Source organism: Grampus griseus, assembly GCF_964374135.1.
Source record: "Grampus griseus genome assembly, chromosome: 11".
NCBI classification, from domain to species: Eukaryota; Metazoa; Chordata; class Mammalia; order Artiodactyla; family Delphinidae; genus Grampus; species Grampus griseus.
The window spans coordinates 9676959-9697087 of record NC_139005.1 but is presented as its reverse complement, the minus strand read 5'-3'; the positions used below and the strand labels follow the sequence as shown (position 1 = coordinate 9697087).

The 20129-nt window shown below is 46.8% G+C and overlaps 1 protein-coding gene across 1 annotated transcript; it reads right to left on the bottom strand.

The window, feature by feature from the left end:
* Positions 1 to 14: 14 nt before the first annotated feature.
* GPRC5A (G protein-coupled receptor class C group 5 member A) lies at positions 15 to 19881 on the bottom strand. Its single transcript, XM_082665767.1, has 4 exons — positions 19745 to 19881; positions 4070 to 4998; positions 1293 to 1351; positions 15 to 994 (listed from the first exon to the last, which is right to left on the bottom strand). Exons 2-4 carry the CDS (start codon positions 4989 to 4991, stop codon positions 902 to 904), a joined length of 1074 nt encoding a protein of 357 aa, XP_082521893.1. The 5' UTR covers positions 4992 to 4998; positions 19745 to 19881; the 3' UTR covers positions 15 to 901.
* Positions 19882 to 20129: the final 248 nt, after the last annotated feature.

Below are 20129 nucleotides of genomic sequence, written 5' to 3'. Positions count from 1 at the left end.
AGCAACAGTCCAAGAGCTGCCACCACACCTTTATTGCATCTCCAGTGAAGAACAGTGAGTAACTTATTTTACAAGGCACGCTCCCCCGTGAGTGGACAATACCCACTTCCAGAACGCGGGGGGTGAACACGGTCTGAGGAGCGAGGGGATGGGAGAAGAATCAGTGCTTAGAGCACTGAGCAGAACTTAGAGCAACCCAGTGCCCACATTCTCCTGGCAGAGAGAAACTGGGCTTGTCCATGCTGGTGAGGGCTGGAGGGAGATCTCCCGGTGAAGCACAGGGGGCAGGGAGGTGAGTCTGGGGACCAACGGTGAGTCTGGGAGTGAATTGGCGCTGGGGACCCTGGTTAGGCAGCATCACAGAGGTTAGCAAATTTCGGGTGACTTTTAGCGCCTGCCATCCGGGCGTGAAGGGAGGTATGGGTAAGTTGGCTTCCAGTGTAGATGTGGGCGGGGTGATGTGAGAGACGGGCTTTTGCTGGTCTGCTCAGATATGAGCTCTGCTCTGAGCCAAGCGATTCTCACAGAATCAGCCCACAGTTGGAAAAGTTGGCTTCTGAGGCTGAATGAGCCAGTGTGTGGTCAGATGACCGGAGCCTGAGTCATGTGTAAGATGGCAGGGACGGTTAAGGGCCACCCTGAGTTGCCCAAGACTCCCACTCGAGAGAAGGAGCCTAACTATGGGACAAAGGAAACAACTACAGTGCTGCTGAGATCTGCGGTCCCGTCGGCCCTCATTAACCCCAGAACAGAAGAATCATGGCTGAAGGCTGCAGGGAGGCGAGGTCTTCCTGTGATGTTCTGTACAGCTTCCTGGGAAGACTCAGGACTCAGCCCGCATCCCATGAACTCCCCGCTGGCTCTGTTGACTCGCTGTGTTCATCCCACCCTTCGGGACGTGTTAACTGACATCTTTCCTTCCTTCATAGTCACTGTAAGGGCTAACCCGGGACTGGGCCCGTGGAATGGAGAAGTCCTTTGGGGAGCTCCGATTCTGAAAAGAAAACACTCATATTGTTCAACCCACTCCACTTCCCGGCCATTTCCACGGCACTCTGCACTCCAACCTGGGCAGGAGTCTAACTTTCCTTCCCTTCCTCTAAGCCCTCCCCTGCCCTGCACTCCAGTCTCCTGTCCTAATCCCACGAGGCAGATTACAGGAAAGTAGACCCGCGATCCTTTCTAGGCGGCATCTAGGGGCCATCAGAGTGGCAACATCATCTATTCCCAAAGGACAAATACTCCTGGGGTGCTAACACTGCTGATGAGAAAAAGAGAAAGAGCTCATTCACCTGCAGCTGGAAATGGGTGGAGTACGGGGCATAGAACGTGTCACCTGTCTCTTCAGTACCTGAAACAGACAATGCAGATTAGGTAAATGTCAGGGTTCCCTCCTTGACAGCCCCCACCTGTGCTCGCCCCCGTTGAGTTATTTATAAAGCATGATGCTTTATCCCTTTCATTTTCTGTCTCCCTGGGAGACGGTCAGCTTCATGTGGAGGAGACTGCGTCCTCAAGCCCAGGCACAGGCAGCCCCAAACTGGTTGAACAAATGAATAACTAGCCGCGTATAATCACTACGGAAATGCTTTCCAAAACCTCTCCAGAGCCCTCCTCATCCTAGGACCACTCCAAAAGCACATCTGACACCAGTCTTTTCAGACACAGATCTGGCTGGAGGTGTACCTAGAGAGAATCTCACTGGAGAGTTACCCACTTCCTTACCTGCCCAAACAGGGGGGGAAAAAGTCACGATTTTCTTTGTGAAGGGATAGAACCTGTGAGTAATTGTTTTCTATGTATTTAGGGGAAATCAGAGGGATTTTTTTTTTTCGCCGCACCACACAGCATGCGGGATGTTAGTTCCCCGACCAGCGATGGAAGCCATGCCCCTTGCAGTGGAAGTACCGAGTCCTAACCACTGGACCACCAGGGAAGTCCAAAATCAGAGGGATTTAAACTCAGGAACTAAACACATACGCTCATCATGAATACGATTTAGGGAATTCCCTGGAGGTCCAGTGGCTAGGACTCGGCGCTTTCACTGTCATGGCCTGGGTTCGATCCCTGGTTGGGGAGCTAAGATCCCACATGCCGCAGGGCACGGCTAAATAAATAAATAAATACAACGTAAAGCAATCCGTTTATTTCCCACCAAATTTACCTGTTCAGTTTACTCAATAAATACCTAAACACCCTCTGTCTGTAAGATATTGTGAGGAATAGAAGCATTAATCAGAATGATTCCTGCCCTGAGGGTGCCGCTGGAGTGTCCGGAATATATGACAGCTACACAAATAACTACGCGATGAGACAGACTCTGCTAAGGTCATCTCAAAGGTCTAGAGTTAGGTGGGCGGAGCAAAGACTGAGGGAGACTGGGGAATAGGGACTCTGCAAAAGGGCAAGAATAAGGAGGGACGCATCAGGCGGAGGACAGACGCTCTTTGAGCCCAGACACGCAGGCAGGAAATTGCAGGGACTTGGTTTGTTTGAACTGAGAGCACAGCTTCAGGGGTGGTGGGTTCAGGCTGTGAAAAGCCTCATCAAGGATTCAGGAAATGCAGTGGGTGTGGGGGCGCCAGTGAGGCGTGTGGGCAGGAAGGGGCAGTGGCCAGAGAAGTATTTTAGGGAGGGGAGGCTGGCGATGGCCAATGGAATGAAGGGAAAGAAGGATTAAAGGAAGGAAGACTAGGGACTTCCCTGGTGGTCCAGTGGGTAAGACCCCAAGCTCGCAATGCAGGGGGCCCAGGTTCCATCCCTGGTTGGGGAACTAGATCCCGCATGCCGCAACTAAAGATCCCACGTGCCGCAACTAAGACCCTGCACAGCCTAAATAAATTAATGAATTAATAATAAGGGAAGGAAGACTAGTTAGGGACCCATAACACAGAGTCCAAGCATGAGGTGACAGAGTGAGAGTGTCCATTGGGAATTCACAGGAGGGGGTGGGTGGTACAATCTCCCCTCCGGCCCTCCCCCTCCCTTCACTCTTTCCACTGCGCAGGAGAGGGGCCAGGGCTGCAGAGAGAAACACCGGCAAGCTTTGCACTGAAGGCTTCAAGAGCAAAGAAATTTACTAGCTGGAGCTACGAACCTGGCCTTGGAGGTCCCTCACTCCTGTCCCACACCCACTCCCCTCCCCCGATTAGACCCAGAGGCTGATGTAAACCCAAGAGATCTATAGTTTCTGGCTATCAGTGCAGGCTGGCTGCTCAGGACTCCAGACGAGAGCAAAACTCCCTCCTGTGGGCCATGGATGGGCGACAAAATGTATCTCTTCAGGCTACATCGAAATCCTCAGTAAATTTATGGAGATTCCCACTGGTTTATGATAAAAGAGCTTTCTCCCCACTCTGTGCTCTGTGGTCACTCCACATTTCTGGAAGGATTGCCTAGTTGACATGTGTAAAGAACAGCATCTCACCCACTTGTCTCTGGGAATTTATCTAATCAATTTTTTCCATTCCTTTGCTCCATCTTGTTTTGATTCAGAGAAATCTACATGGTAGAACATACTAGATAAAGACCACCAAGGCCAGCTTCTAGTTCTACTTGTCTCTAACTAGCTGGATGATGTTTTCTTTTTTAAATTTTTATTTGTTTATTTTTTGGCTGCATTGGGTCTTTGCTGCTGCGCGCAGGCTTTCTCTAGTTGCAGCGAGCAGGGGCTACTCTTCGTTGTGGTGTGCGGACTTATTGTGGTGGCTTCTCTTGTCGCGGAGCACGGGCTCTAGGTGCATGGGCTTCTGTAGTTGTGGCTCACGGGCTCTAGAGCGCAGGTTCAGTAGTTGTGACACACGGGCTTAGTTGCTCCGTGGCATGTGGGATCTTCCCAGACCAGGGCTCGAACCCCTGTCCCCTGCATGGGCAGGTGGATTCTTAACCACTGCGCCACCAGGGAGGTCCCTCTAGCTGGATGATTTTAAGTAAGATCTGAGCCTTGGGGACCTTATCTGTTCTATAGGGAGTATGACCTGATAATCTTGCATGTTCCTTACAGTAATAATATCTTATGATTCTCCCCCATTTTCCCACAAGGGATTCTCTACCCAGCCCGGCTCCGTACCTTGAGTGATTCCCTCTTGAGAATAAGCTATGTTCTCCACACCATAGTTCTGTTTCATGAGCTGAGGTTTACAGAAAGCGTCCTCCACAGGGTAATCCATGGGGTTCCGTTGCTTTGTGAGCAGCTGCAGCTCGGGTGCAATATAAGCCAACAGGAAAACCCAGCCGTTGGCCACCAAGGCTGAACTGAGGATGGTGTCATCCCACTGGGGGCCGGGGGTAGGAACAAAGAGCAGGGTGACCCACGTCACCCAGATGGCGATGGAGAGGAGCATAGTGAGGTAGATGTGGGTCCCGTGTCTCTTCCAGCCAGTGAAGGATCCCCGAAAGGTGAAAGAGGCCGTGACGAAGGTCAGCGTCATCAGGAAGAAGACGTAGATGAGCAGCATGACAAAGTCCTCGTTGCGCCGAGGAGGAGAAAGCTCGGAGAAGATGTCGACGTTGGTCCTGTTCATGGTGAGGACCACGTACTCGATGGCGATGACATCCTGCACCAGACTGAAGCCCAGGGCCAGGCCCAGCATCGCCAGCATGGAGAGGGGCTGCCTCCCTTGGACCAGCTTCGTCAGGTTGAAGGCGTGAACCAGGAGGCAAGAGAAGCAGAGGGCAAAGAGGATGCCGAAGAGGAAGAAGCGTGTGGGCCCCGTGCTGCCATCCAGGTGGATGATGAAGGCGAAGGGGAGGCCAAAGACCCCCAGCACACCCAGGAGGAAGAGGAACTGGGTGGGGAGCACTTTACGCCTGTTGGAGTCCTGGGCCTTGCAGATGAAAACCAGGAGGGCGATCATGAAGGCCACCGAGGTCACGACGCCCACCGACGCCAAGGCCTCTAAGACGATACCCCAGGCTGCCTTCTTATCGCAGAGCCTGTAGTACCTGGGGTCCAGGTTCGAGCGGCAACCATCGGGGGCATCTGGGGCCATTCTCGTCCTGCAAGAAAGCAAAGTTGCAGGTGGGGGTGAATCTCCCCACCAACTCAGGCACAGAGGACCAAAAACGATTCGGAAACTATCTTGTATATTTAGCCAGGGTTTTGCCCCTGAACTTACAACGTTAGATCAAGCTACTAGCTGTTCTCCACCTCTCATGGCAAATTCTAAAGGCTGATGAAGGGAAGAAACAATCTCATACCTTCCTCCCCGCAATTTAACTATATTAACATTTACCCTGAAGCCAGAGGGCCCAGGGCTCTGATGAGGTGTTTCAAAGTCACATCTCAAAAAATACGTCACAAATAACTTGCCAGGGTTCCTGATATGTTTGGCTAGTGTTTCCTTAGGAATTGGTGAACGTGGAAATATGTAACCGTCAAGTTAACACTTTGGGAATTCCCTGGCGGTCCAGTGGTTAGCACTCAGTGCTCTCACTGGTGGGGTCTGGGTTAGATCCCTGGTCAGGCAGCTAAGATCCCACAAGCAGGGCAGTGTGGCCAAAAAATTTTAAAAGTAAACACTTTAAACATAATTTGTCAGTCTCTAGTTTTTTGCCACCTTGGGCCCAGCCTCAGATATTATTTGCAAGCATTCCATTCTCTCATGGACAAGAGGAGTTATCTGAACCGTAGATTTCTCTGCGGAAGGCCAGCCTTCCCCTCTCGGCCACTGGGTCCTCTTCTTCAGCTCTGCTGTCACATATCATTTTCCCTTCTTAATTAAGGTTTGTAAGGATGGCTCTGCTAATCCAGAAAAGCAATGGAAGGGGTCTTCCCTGTCATAGGGTTGGCCACGCGTTGCGGCTTGTTGGATCTTAACTCCCCAGCTAGGGATCGAACCTATGCCCTCGGCAATGAAAGTGTGGCGTCCTAACCACTGGACCGCCAGGGAATTCCCCAGAGTGAGCTCTTAATTAGCTACCTGTAAGGAGGGATGGCCTGGATGACACAAAAACAGTGGGTGACCTAACAAAAAATATTACCAATAGCTAATGCTCATTTTTACTATGAATCAGAAACCCTTCTAATCAGTTCTCATATATATATTTATTAGATTAATTTGATAGCAATCCTATAAGGTAAAAATGATTATCCCTATTTGACAGATGAGGAAACTGAGGCAGGGAGAGATCAAGTTACTTGCCCAACATCACACAGCCAGGAAATGGCAGACGCAGGATTTGAATCCAGGTTACCTGGCTCTAGGTAAGGATCCCTGGTCTTAACTACTATAGGTGCTACCTCTCCAGGGAGTTCTAACTGGCCTTAGAATGCAATCTGAGATATTCCCTCCCCCTTCCTTCCCTCATCAGATGCCCCATAAACCAGCTATTTGTGGTCCTAATTCTACTCTCTTAGTTCAGCCCCATGAAGGATAGGCGCTTCCAGGTGATAGATGGTCCACAAAGCAGGTAATCTACTCACCCACTCAGGGATAATGAGAAATCGACTTGAGGTAGAGCAGTTTACTTCCTATACATCTGTCCTTAATCTCCCAGATCTGCTGCCTTTTTTCCTTCCACAAGCTCCATGTCAATTTTAGACCCAGCTGATTTCCCAAACCCCATGAAATCAAATTCCTAGGGATTCAGGGCACCCGTCGGAAGATGATTTGGGAAATGGGAAGGGAAAGGAGTTTGTATATTTCCTCAAAATGGATGATTCTCAAATTCCAAAGCCAGTGTCAGATAAGATGTTGAAATTCAGGACCGCTGTGGCTTTAACAGCTTCTCAACAAAACTATAATTTTTTTCTGAATTATATTACTGTTTATAAGTTTCTATGGCACGATTCTTTTTGATTTGTTGTATACTATTTATGCATGTAATCTTTTTTGTTTTCTAGTGTTTCTTTTTCTGATAGGATAGCTCACTCAACAGAGAAATCTTTTGAATTGACTAGAAGACAAATATTGGGGGGATGGGGAGCGGGGGCAGAGTTAGAAGAAGGGAAGGCTCATTGAGACCCCCTCCATAGAAAAGCACACGTGAGAGCTCTTGGCCTCTCCTAGTGCCAAATTGGGAGAAAATGTGCGTAAAGAAATCAGCAAGAAGAAGACAGCTAGGATTGAGAAGCAGGAAAAAGCAAAAAATACCCAGAGTCCTGCCTCTTTCCTTATAGCAGAAAAAACAGCTCAGAATTTCTGCACCACATACCCATAAATGCTTATAAACAAGATTTCTCGGGCCCTTCACAGCACTGTAGGGGTGCTGTGATCAACCCAAGACGAAAAAGAACGCCCTCCCCTCCCCTTCCATCCTGTCTCTTCAAAACCAAATCACAAAATATGACACAAATGAACTTATCCATGAGACAGAAACAGACTCACAGACGTAAAGAACAGACTTGTGGTTGCCAAGAGGGAGGGGGTGGGGGAGGGATGGATTGGGAGTTTGGGTTAGCTGATGTAAACTATTATATGTAAAATGGATAAACAAGGTCCTACTGCATAACACAGGGAACTATATTCAATATCCTGTAATAAATCACAATGGAAAAGAATTCTCTTTAAAAAGATCAAGGATTTCCCTGTTGGCACAGTGGTTAAGAATCTGCCTGCCAATGCAGGGGACACGGGTTCGATCCCTGGTCCGGGAAGATCCCACATGCCGCGGAGCAACTAATCCCATGCGCCACAACTACTGAGCCTGCGTTCTAGAGCCCAGAAGCCACAGTTACTGAAACCCACGCGCCTAGAGCCCGTGGTCCGCAACAAGAGAAGCCCGTGCACTGCAACGAAGACCCAACGCGGTTAAAAATAAATAAATAAATTTATTTTTTTTAAAAAAAGATCAAATCACAAGACGGAGCACAGCGAGGTGGGACACATAATGAGCAATTGCTGGCTGGCTCTGCAGAGCAAACAAGCATCCTCCTCCACGTAGACAGAATTCAAACACCTGCTTCCCCTAAAGATGCAAAATATGGACTTCCCTGGTGGTCCAGTGGGTAAGACTCCACTCTCCCAATGCAGGGCTCCAGGGTTCAATCCCTGGTCGAGGAACTGGATCCTACATGCCACAACTAAGAGCCCACATGCAGCAACTAAGAGTTCCCATGCCACCAACGAAGATCCCACGTGCTGCAACTAAGACCCGGCTCAGCCAACATAAATAAATCAATTCTAAAATAATAATAATAAATAAAGATGCAAAATTGTCTCTTCAGTTCAATGAGATAGTTGTGTCCCAGCATTTTTTTATTCCCATAGCCATTAGGAAAAAATGATGTATATGTATATGCCACGTAACACGTACAGACATATATGAATGACTATTATGTAGATGCAAGAATTTTATATGTGTGGTGTGTTCGAATAAAATAAATAACTTAAATAATTGATGGCTTAAATCCATCTTCCGTACTTTGTAATGAAATTTGCCTCTCCAAGCTTAACTTTTTTTTTTTTTTTTGGCCACGCTGGGTGGCATGCAGGATCTTAGTTCCCCGACCAGGGATCGAACTCGTGTACCCTGGAGGGGAAGCGTGAAGTCTTAACCACTGGACCTCCAGGGAAGTCCCTGCAAGTTTCACTTTGCAATATAGCCATTCATTCAACCAGCACCACTATGGGTCAATCATGTCAATCACTCTTCTAGATGCTCAATGGTAAAGGGGAAAACAGACATCAGACATGATCCTTGCTGTAGTAGAAGAAATGGACAGATGGACGTTATCTGCCACCACTGCCACGACCTTCCTGTGGCCTCCCCTGGCCAGGGGTCTGTCACCTGCAGTCCACTCCAGGAAAATGACACCCTGGTCATCCCGACTGCATGCAGAGCACAGAGCAAAGAGTGGGTTACGTTCCACCTCCCCAGGGCAGTGCAGAATGAGACACAGGAGGAAAAAGAAAGGCAAATGCACTTCAGATACAGGGAACCCCTGAAATACAAGGCCCCCCAAAGTCTGATACACTTGGCCCTGGGTGGAACCGGACAGGGAGAGGGGACACGCCCCCTTGTCTATGCTGAGGATGCAGAAGAGGAAGAGCTGGGTCTAATTCAAGGGCAGCGTCACAGGGGAAGGGACCAGGATCCAGCATTCTCTTCACTCACCACCTCCCCACCTCACTCCCTCTCAGATTAATCATAAGGGCAGTGTCCAGCTGGAAAGGTATTTCTCTCACCTCCCTGACCTTCCCCAGAAACTGCTCCTTCCCCACCCCTCAGGGCAGTGCTGTTTGTTGACAGGTAGTTGTTATCATAATTACCTGATAATTATAAAGGAATCTGAACTTGATGACTGTCAGTCTTGAGAGACTGATGAGGTTTTCACCTAAAGGAAGGTCCTGGTGCTGCACAGAGGGATGGTAGGGCAGAGACTTCCTGCTCCCAACTTGGACCTCTACGCCCTTCCCATCTGTGCAGCTGTGCAGGAAGGGTTTGTGTCTTGGGGCCTCCTGGTGCCCACAGACCAGGGTCCGACACTGTAAGCACATAAGGTAAGGGGTCCCTGGAGAAAGAGAACCAGGCATGGCTTTCTTGACGTAAGAGAAGCCATTTTTGGCCTAAGTTGTTTAGTGATCTAAGCCTGGTCACAGTGCTTGCCCATGAACAGGTTTCAGAAATTAATGATCTTTTTTTTTTTTTAAGATTTTTTCTTTTGGATGTGGACCATTTTTTTAAAGTCTTTATTGAATTTGTTACCATATTGCTTCTGTTTTATGTTTTGGTTTTCTGGCCAGGAGGCACGTAGGATCTTAGCACCCCGACCAGGGATCAAACCCGCACCCACTGCATTGGAAGATGAAGTCTTAACCGCTGGACCACCAGGGAAGTCCCAGCAATTAATGATCTTAAGGGAACAAAAGAACGCAGAAATAAGCAACCGTGATCAGGCAAGAGAAGTACCAACAGCAAAGATAATAGATCAGTTGTAAAGACTCCCAGCTCTGCTCAAAGATTAGCCTGAAGTGCTCAACCCCAGATCAACTGGAGTCTAAGGGGTGATGGTGTTGACCTTTCCTGACCCTCATGACTTCAGTCAACAAAAGCTTGGACTCTGTGGATGCCTGAGCCCCTTCATGAATAGCATGGGGCCTTAGCTTGAAACTTCCCCAATTTTGCCATTTGGGGAGACACTGCTTTGGGCAAGATCGCCGGTGCTCTCCTTACCTGCTACAAGTAATAATAAATCCTTCCTTCTCCAGATCTTTGGCTTGGTTGTGTCTTTTGGTTCAACACTCACTAAGAAGTGAATCCAGTTTTCCAAGTAACACCACGAGCAACTGACAGTGGGTATGTAGAGAAGAACCCCACTTCCCCCAATTTCACCTCCACCTCCCACCCCCAATCGTTCAAGGGAGATGGAGAAACAGTCCCTGAATTACCTTTAAAATGCTTTTTTTAAACTCAAAATAGAAATACCATATGACCCAGCAATCCCGATACTGGGCATATACCCTGAGAAAACCATAATTCAGAAAGAGTCATGTACCACTATGTTCATTGCAGCACTATTTACAATAGCCCGGAGATGTAAACAACCTAAGTGTCCATCAGCAGATGAACGGGTAAAGAAGATGCGGCACATGTATACAATGGAATATTACTCAGTCATAAGAAGAAACGAAATTGAGTTATTTGTAGTGAGGTGGATGGATTAGAGTCTGTCATAGAGAGTGAAGTAAGTCAGAAAGAGAAAAACAAATACCGTATGCTAACACATATCTATGGAATCTAAAAAAAAAGAAAAAAATGGTTATGAAGAACCTAGGGGCAGGACAGGAATAAAGACGCAGATGTAGAGAATGGACTTGAGGACACGGGGAGGGGGAAGGGTAAGCTGGGACGAAGTGAGAGAGTGGCATGGACATATATACACTACCAAATGTAAAATAGATAGCTAGTGGGAAGCAGCCGCATAGCACAGGGATATCAGCTCGGTGCTTTGTGACCACCTAGAGGGGTGGGATAGGGAGGGTGGGAGGGAGAGAGACGCAAGAGGGAGGGATATGGGGATATATGTATATGTATAGCTGACTCACTTTGTTATAAAGCAGAAACTAACACACCATTGTAAAGCAATTATACCCCAATAAAGATGTTAAAAAAAAGAATAAATTTTACCAAGATAAAGATAAAAAAATAAAACATGCAAAAAAAGATGTTTAAAAAAACACGTTTTTTAATGTTTGTTTTTATTATACAAAATTTCAAGCATACTCAAAAACAAAGAGAATAGTATAATGAAGGCCCATCAGTTGGTTTCAAAACTTACCACTATTTGGCCAGTTTTCCTTCATCTACATCCTCATCCCACTCACTAGATCATTCTTAATCTAGTGAGAAATCCCAGACATCATTGTATTCATATATGCTTCAGTATGTATCTCTAAAAGATAAAACCCTTTTAAACTTAACCCCACTTTAAAAATTAACGATGGGGCTTCCCTGGTGGCGCAGTGGTTGAGAGTCCGCCTGCCGATGCAGGGGACACGGGTTCGTGCCCCGGTCCGGAAGGATTCCACATGCCGCGGAGCGGCTGGGCCCGTGAGCCATGGCCGCTGAGCCTGCGCGTCCAGAGCCTGTGCTCCGCAACGGGAGAGGCCACAACAGTGAGGGGCCCGTGTACCGCAAAATAAAAAAATAAATAAATAAAAAATTAACGATGACCCTTTAATATCAAATATCCAGTTAGGGGTCATAGTTCTCAGTTCTCTCAAACGGTTTTTTTAAAACTTCTGAGAAAGTAATTTTTTATCTGAGTGACTAATTTTTTTGGAATTATCCTTCCTACTTCACCTCTCCTCCACCCTCTTCCACCTAATTCACCCTCCTCCACCCCTTCCCCAGCATGACAGCGATTTCGCAACGGGTCTGAAGTGTCCTAAGCACTTTGAATTTTGTCAGAGAGAAATCAAACTCACCAAACGCACTCACAAGCAGGTCTGCACTAAGGAGGCGCTGGGTCACATAGGGAATGGCCCAGATGAGCCACCAGGAAGGTGGCTGGGGACGAAGCACAGGGTTCTGAGAAGCTGAGGTCTTCTAGCAAGCAGGGTTTGAGGAAGAAAAGGGAAGCATCAGCATTTAGGATTAGAAACCGCCAGGAGCTAAAGCAACAGCCTCAGAGAAGAACCTAAGGGCTGGAGCAGAAGGAGAAAATGAAATGGAACTGGTTGTCATATGGACATCGTATGACCAGAGTCATAACCAGATTCTGGTCTGGTTATGTCTGCTCATAACCAGAGTCAAGGGCAGACAGACCTATGGGAATTCCCTGGTGGTCCAATGCTTAGGACTCTGCGCCCTCACTGCCGTGGCCCGGGTTCAATCCCTGGTCGAGGAACTAAGATCCCACGAGTTGCGAGGCACAGCAAAGACAAAAAAGGGCAGAGAGACCTAGGGTCCAACCAAGAAAGGACTTGCTCCTACAAAGACCAAACGGGGGGCAGCCCTGGCCGCGGCTGGGCTCCTGTCTAAGTGACCCCAGGTGTCTTCTCTAGCCTGGATTCTGAGCAAGCAGAGACAGTAAGCAGAGGGATTTACTGGAATCCAGTCATTCACTCCCACTCACTTCCCTGATTGACTAAACCCTGCACTCTGGAGGGAGATGGTGAGGTTTCAACGTGTGCAGCCTCTGGCCTGAGACACGAGAAAGGACTTTGAGTCATGAGGGTGAGACCCTCTTCACTTATTACAGCAGCTGAGCCAACTACCGCGGTCCAATAACCCACCAACACCCACAACCAAGACCCTGACATCCCTCAGCACTGCCTTAAGCCCTTTTCAGGTGAGCCCAGGCATGACAGAAAGGTTAAAAAAACAAAAACGAAGGAGGGAGGAAAGGGAGAGGGAAAGGAGAAAGAAGAACCAGAAACCGGGGCTGAGGGGGAGGGGAGGACAGGGAAGGAGGGAGTCGCTGCGCTCAATTTCCAGCCCTGTGACTCCGCCCCTTTAGGAGAGAGGGGTTTCAGCGGCCTCTGTGTGCGGACACCGTCTCCTGGAACCTCCATCCTCTCCAAAGCAGGGCTGGGTGCTCAACGAGGGGGTCTGAGCCCATGTCCAGCTCCTCTGTTCATCCCTCCGGGGAACTCCTTGTAGACAATTTCCAAATCACTTTCTCCCTCCCCCTCATCCTCCTTCCTGCCCCATTTCCTGTCATTAAAAGAATATGTGCTGCAAACTCCTAACCAAACCCCAGACCAGGGCTGGAGGTGAGGTTGAAGGGTCTGAGTGGGGGCTGGGCTCAAGACGCAAGGTGAACGCTCACCTGCCAGACAGAGCCACAGGGGTGCTAGAGCAGGACTGGCCCTAGACTGGCCTTGACACACAGCATTGACTGGGATGCAGGGACAAATTCCAGCATGTGAAGTGTCTCTCAGCTTCTCCTTTGCAACCTCTGAGACTCCTCTTTCCCCAGAGAGGTGGGGAGGTGTCTGGAGTTACTTACGTCCAGACCTAGTAGGTTTTCGAACTGACTGTATGCGGCCCACCCCAGATTATCTGAGCAGGAATTACCTGCGACCCTGAATCTTGCCCAGAGCTGATCTTATGTTCCTCCTTATGAGATCTGTCTCCTTCTGTCATCTAAAAAGAAGAAGACAATACATGTATAACTGATTCACTTTGCTGCACACCTGAAACTAACACAACACTGTAAATCAACTATATCCAATAAAAAAATATTTTTAATAAAAAGAAATAAAGAAGAGGACGATACTGACCTCTTAGGACAACTGCCTGGGGAATGATACCAAATAACTCAAGTGTTTGTTAAAGCTGGGCCTTCACACCATCCCAAGCCAGGCAAATTGGCAATTTTCTAGCATTTTAATTTTCTCTCTATTCTTGGAATTGCCACATTCAATCAGTAGTAATAACAATAGTCACAATACAAGTATGATTAAAACTAATGACAACTACTGTCACATACTGAGTCCTCTTATGAGCCAGGCTCGATGCTGAGTGTTTATATGTTTTTCTACGTGTGTTCACTCATTTACATGCTTTTACATCTATTTTCTTAGTTAATATTCCTACAACCCATTTTACAGGTGATAAGACTGACTCTTGGAGAGATGAAGTTACACATCCAGTGTGAATTAGTTAGGAAGAATATCCCTTTATGAGTAGTCTTAATTAGAATTTAATCTTTTGTTTCATCTCTAAATCACTATTATGCTCTCTGAAGCTTTCCTCCCTGACTCCAGCTTCACTCTGTTTTTTTTTTTTTTTTTGAAATTGAAGTATAGTTGATTTACAATGCTGTGTTAGGTCCTGGTGTACAGCAAAGTGATTCAGTTATACATATGTATATATGCTTTTTCGTATTCTTTTCCATTATGGTTTATTACAGGATACTGAATATAGTTCCCTGTGCTATACAATAGGACCCTGTTGTTTATCCATTCTCTGTATAATAGTTTGCATCTGCTAACCCCAAACTCCCAATCCATCCCTCCCTTACACCCCTCCCCTTGGCAACCACAAGTCTGTTCAAGCCTCTCTCTATTTAAACCACATCCAAGAAGTCTCCAAAATAAGCAATCCTGCATTTGGTCAATCTCCCTGCATTTGCTGTGGTAAGTATACAAATCATGCAGACCCGCAGACGGAAGGTGTGGCCGCTGCCCCTAGGAGCACCAACAGAGTCACACTGACATACAAATAAGGCTTGCAGAGTGTGCAGGAATGCTGAGGGCACACAGAAAACAGTGACCCGCTCTACCTAAAGTGTTAAAAAAAAAAAAGACTTTAGAGAGGAGACCAGGGGGAGATGAGGCCTGAAAGATGGGCAGGGAATGGTGGGAGATTTTAAGAAGGGAGAACCAAATGGAGCTTAGAAATACAGGCTCGTGAGGAGAGATATCCAGTTTAACTTTGTTAAATCTAAGATGAATTGGGGGGACTTCCCTGGCAGTTCAGTGGTTAAGACTCCACGCTTCCACCACAGGGGGCACAGGTTCGATCCCTGGTCGGGGAACTAAGATCTTTTTTTTAATTGAAGTATAGTTGATTTACAATGTTGGGTTAGTTTCATGTGTACAGCTAGGTGATTCAGTTATAAATATATTCATTCTTTTTTAGATTCTTTTCTCATATAGGTTATCACAGAGTGTTGAGTAGAATTCCCTGTGCTATACAGTAGGTCCTTGTTGGTTTTCTATCTCATATATAGTGAGGGGGGTGTGTGTGTTCATGCCAGATTATGCCCTCTTTTTACAGTGGAGGAAACAGAGGAACAGAGACATTAAATAACTTGCCCAAGATCACCTGGCTCTTAGAAGCCAGGCTCCTGGGAGTTCCCTGGTGACTCAGTGGTTAGGACTCAGCACTTTCACCGCCACAGCCCGGGTTCAATCCCTGGTCAGGGAACTGAGATCCCACAAGCCGAGTGGCACGGCCAAACAAAATTTTAAGTAAAAGCCAGGCTCCACGACACCAGATTGTGCTGAGCCTGCGTGCTTGAACGTGTGAGTCTGCAGCTCAGGAGAGGTTTGGGCTATGAGCACAGATGGGGGGTCACGGGCTCATAGCAGGTATCGGAAGGCTTTGGAGGAGACCAGATCACACAGGCAGCCTGCACGGCAGCAAGAGAGCCAAAGACAGAACCCCGGGACACTGTCTCATGGAAGCAGGAGTCAGCAAAGATTGTTCAAAGGAAATTGCCAGGGTTAGTACAAGAAACAAGCCTGGCTGGTTTCCTAGAAGTCCAGGAGCAGTTTCCCAAAGAGTGGTCGATGGGGTTAAATGCTACAAGGGCAGCAAAGAAGAGAAGGCGTGGGAAGGAATCTTTGGGTTTAGCAATTTAAAAGCATAGCAAAAGAAAAATAAATAAATCATTAAAAGCATATTAATTAAATGCATAATTAAAAGCATATTAATTAAAAGCATCTCAGCGCCTTTTTGTCTGTTATAACAGATTCAGCCTCAATGTGAGCTTCAAGGCTTTTCTCCAACTGGTCCTCCCATCCACTTTTTCCTGGTTTCCTAACTCCCCTCCCCACATCTGTGCAAGGTAAGCAAAACTTCCAAGAGTATTTTCTATCTGGAAGGGAACTGGGGCTCATCCAAGACCCTCTCTTACAAAGTCGCTCTTTGCCTCATCATGCATTATTCTCCTTGCCAGAAAGACCCTTCTCCTAGTCACAATTCATGTACCATGTTTCGTAGAAACTTGACCCCAAACTTACCTCTACCGTGAGGGTTTTTTAATTATTAGTCCCATCTCATTCTAAATTTGTAGATCTCTTCATAGTTTTTACAATTAAGTATTTCTCGGTGCTCAAGTTTTTCCATATATATGTCATATATTATACATTAATATCAGTGCTAACTCGCCTATCAGATAACAAGCTTCTTAAGGAAATAGAGCAAGTCTTCTATGTGTTGGTATCTCCCTATGTGCTCTGCACAGTGGTTGTTGAGCAAACGTTCTGGACTAAAACTGAGTGTGAATATAACTCAAAGCAAGTTATTCATGAGCAAGTATGAGTAATGGGGAGGAAGAATTTGGGGAGCTGAAAATGTGCTGATGCTAACCCTTATATTTTTATCTAGGCTGAGCTCTAAGATGAGGCTGGAGTCCCACAGAAATTTCTCTGCCCTAGGTGAAGGATTAGCTGTAAATGGAAAATGTCTACAGGGAAATGTCCAGGATCCCCTCTTCTGGGTGAGCCATCCGTATTCTGATGACATAAAAGTGATGCATCATGGCAACAGCTTATGAATAACATCTGAATAACATCACTGAGTTGAATTTCTATGTAGTAACTGGGAGAAAATAAATCATCATTCCACCACAGGCAGATATAAACAAGTATAACAACAGTGTTCATCCCAATTTCTTCACTTTTGGAGGTATTACCATCTTCCTCTGTTCTAAACGATGCATGTGAACTTTAGATAAATTACTGAAATATAAAATAACATACTTGAAATCCCCTTTTTTAACTTAAGATTTTGAGTGAAACTACTAAATCTCTTAGGCCCAGAATTTTAAGATATGAAATTTCCAGGAAATAGGTGGATAAAGTGAAGGCCTCTACTGGTATACCACCTCAAAGCCCTCAAAGACACCTTCTTTCAAGTATTTTATTTCAGCATATAAAGGTAACATATTTATGTTCCCAAGCTAAACTTACCTCTCCTTACAAGCCTTTGTTTCTAAACCCTGAGAATGGTACTACCATACACTCAGTGTATCTAAAAATACAATATAGACTATCTAATGTGGGGGAAGATAGAGAGAGCAGACCACATGGCCAAAAATTAGATGACAATAGCAAGCAACTCTTATTACAATAAATGTAAATGGTAATTTTTTATTTTGAAAAGACTAAATTAAACCATATTATACCTATAAGAACCTCACCTAAAACAACAAGAGTCAGAAAAGTTGAAAGCAAAAGAAAGGAAAAAATGAAAATAAGTGCAAAAAAAAGCAACAATAACAGATATGTTTATTTAGCAAGTATCATGTATCAGGTACAAAGTTAAATAATAGCTTGCTCAAGGTAAGAAAATTAAGTAAGAGTTGAGTTATTAATATCACACAAAGTTTAGCCAAGACAAAAAGCTATTATATTGACCTAAAAGCTTTTTTAATAGTAATTAAGAATACTCCACATTGAAGATACAACCATCATAAACTTTTATGCACTGAATAATACAGCACCAAAATACCTAAAACAAAAGCTACCAGAAATACAAGGAAAAATCAAAAGAAATACTATAGTTACAGAAACTTTAATACTTCTTTATCAGTCTTCAGCAGATGAAATAGAAAAAGCAAATAGTAATATGGTAAATTTTTATAAATGTTCTATGGATCCTTTAATATGTCCTATCTTCATATTTTATTAGATCTCTACTATTAATCATGTAATTCAGATCCTCTATATCTGTGATCAGCAAAGGACCAGATAATAAGGAACTTAGAAAATGGCTTTGCAGGCCATTTGTTTGCAGCTGAGAGCAGTCATAGATGATACACAGACAATGAGCATAACTGAGTTCCAATAAAACTTTATTTACAAAAACAGACTGTGGGAAGTGTTTAGCCAGGAATGTAGTTTACCAGCCCTCTCTATATGATTTCTTTTATAGAAGTGGTCATGGAATGTTTATAAAAACAGCATATTCTAGACCACACCAAAAAAAAAAAAGCCTGAAATAAGAAATGTACAGGAATAATGCACAGAAATGTATATAATCTGACCACAGGCAATAAAAATAGGAATATAAGTAGAAGCAAAAACACCAAACTACTCAGAAAATTTGAGACTCCTCAAGGAAAATTATTATTCGATTCATTGTTTTTAAAGGACCTATGATACCAACACATCATTTCCTACCCATTTCCTCAGCTCAGTCTGTGGAGTTTTAAATAGCAGTGGACCTGAAGACAAACCCCCAGAATGAGAATAAAATCACAGTCAAAACTCTTCTTCACGCCCTCTTACCTTCAATTCCCACCAAGGAGTGGAATACAAAGAAGCAGACTCCAATGAGGAGGCCCAAAGAGACACACACAGATAGAGAAGGGCTAGAATCTCAGCCCCGGGAAGGAGCTGGGGGCCTTTCCAAGACCCTTAGGAGGAACTCAAGCCCAGCCCAGGCCTCCTCACAGCTACATGGCCTGCAGAGCTGGGATGAGAAATCAGGCTTCCTGACTCAAGGCTCAGAGCGCTTCCCTGGAATGTTAGCTCGTTCTGAGTTCCGCTCATTCCCATCTGTCCTTGGAGCACCCACCTACCTCTCCACACCCCAGAGCAGCCTCTTTCCTGGGTGACACCTCTGCTGGCCCTCCTTCCCCGCCCCCCCCATTTCTTCCCTCTCCTAGGAGAAGCCAGCACACAGACCGGAGGGCGGAGTTCTGACCCCCCTATCCTCACCCCTCCCCAGGCCCCTCCTATCTGAAGTGGCTCAAGTATTCCCCTTCAGGAATGAGCCCACAGGCCTGGCTGATTCAACCAAACCCTTCAACAGGTGTGGCGTTTACAAAACCCTCAGAGGCAAGACTCAGTCTGGAAAGAAGTCAGGAATGGAAAGTCCTTCAAATTCCTTGAACCGGAGCTGCTTCCCCTTCCTTCCCCCATTGATGTTTAAGGGACCATCTTGGACAGTTTGGGCCCATTCCCGAGTCCCATCTGGTTGGTGCCTGAAAGTGGGCTATTACTGGACATTCAACCCAGGGGATCCAGAGCAACTCAAGGGACAGCAGAGGAGGGAATGCTGCAGAGCTGAGGGCCACACTCACGTCAAGAGAAGGGACGGCTTCTAGAATCTAGTTCCCCAAATTCAGAAGGGCACACTTGTCGTGGAAGGACAGAATAAATGGACACTTTACAGTACCTGGGGAAAGTAGCAGGGGTCACCATCTCCTGCTTCCTGCCCACCCACGCAATTCCCTGCCATTCCTCTAAGATCTTCCTCCTACTTCTCTCTTCCCCTAGACTGACCCCAGAACTGCTCACCTGCCGGGCCAGGATTCCACCTACTCAGTTTGTTCAGTGTGTCTGAGCAGAAACTATTTATCCTGATGATCTTTTTGCTCTCTGCCTCTTAGCCTGGGAATGGGATGGGGGTGTGGGATCTGAATTGAATTAAACTACAGGAATTCCTTTCCTGGGATTGTTTTTTGCTCCGAGCCAGCTGCAGTCCATTATCAGGGTTTCTTTCCTCTTGTATTCCCCCTCCCAGCGCCGCTCTCCCACCCCCACCGCGCGTCCCCCCCGCCCCGGAGGATTTCAGTCCCGAGGCTGGGCGCGTTCTGTGCTCAGTGCGCCTCACTTACCCTGGTACCTTGGCTTTGGCGAGTGAACTTGGCGCTGCTTCCCGCGCGCAGAGGCTGCACAGGAGCCCCTCGGTGCTAGCGGAGCCCGCGGGCAGCAATCCCGCCCTCCCGGCGCGGAGCAGTTATAAAGGCGGCTGTCGCCGGCGGGAGGAGGGAGAGAAGGGGTGAGCAGAGGCACAAGGGGCGGGGGAGGGTCAGGGTGGGGTGGGGTAGAGGACACGCCTATTCCAGTTCCACTGCACCGCTTGCTGTTATGAAAATAAAGTCCCCGTGCCAGGGAATGAGCCAAAAGCCGCCTGACGTCAGCAGCACAGCCACCCTTGAAATAGGTGGTGGTGGTGATGGGAGGGGCCACCCAAGGCACCCAACCCGCCCCACCCGGCGC

Bases quoted from the DNA above. Each gene is read 5' to 3' on its own strand.
- GPRC5A (XM_082665767.1), bottom strand. From the start codon at position 4,991: ATGGCCCCAGATGCCCCCGATGGTTGCCGCTCGAACCTGGACCCCAGG. The intron at 1,352-4,069 runs GTACGGAGCCGG...TGTCTGTTTCAG, and splicing joins TCAAGAGGGAATCACTCAAG to GTACTGAAGAGACAGGTGAC. The intron at 995-1,292 runs GTGAATGAGCTC...TTTTCTTTTCAG, and splicing joins CCACCCATTTCCAGCTGCAG to AATCGGAGCTCCCCAAAGGA.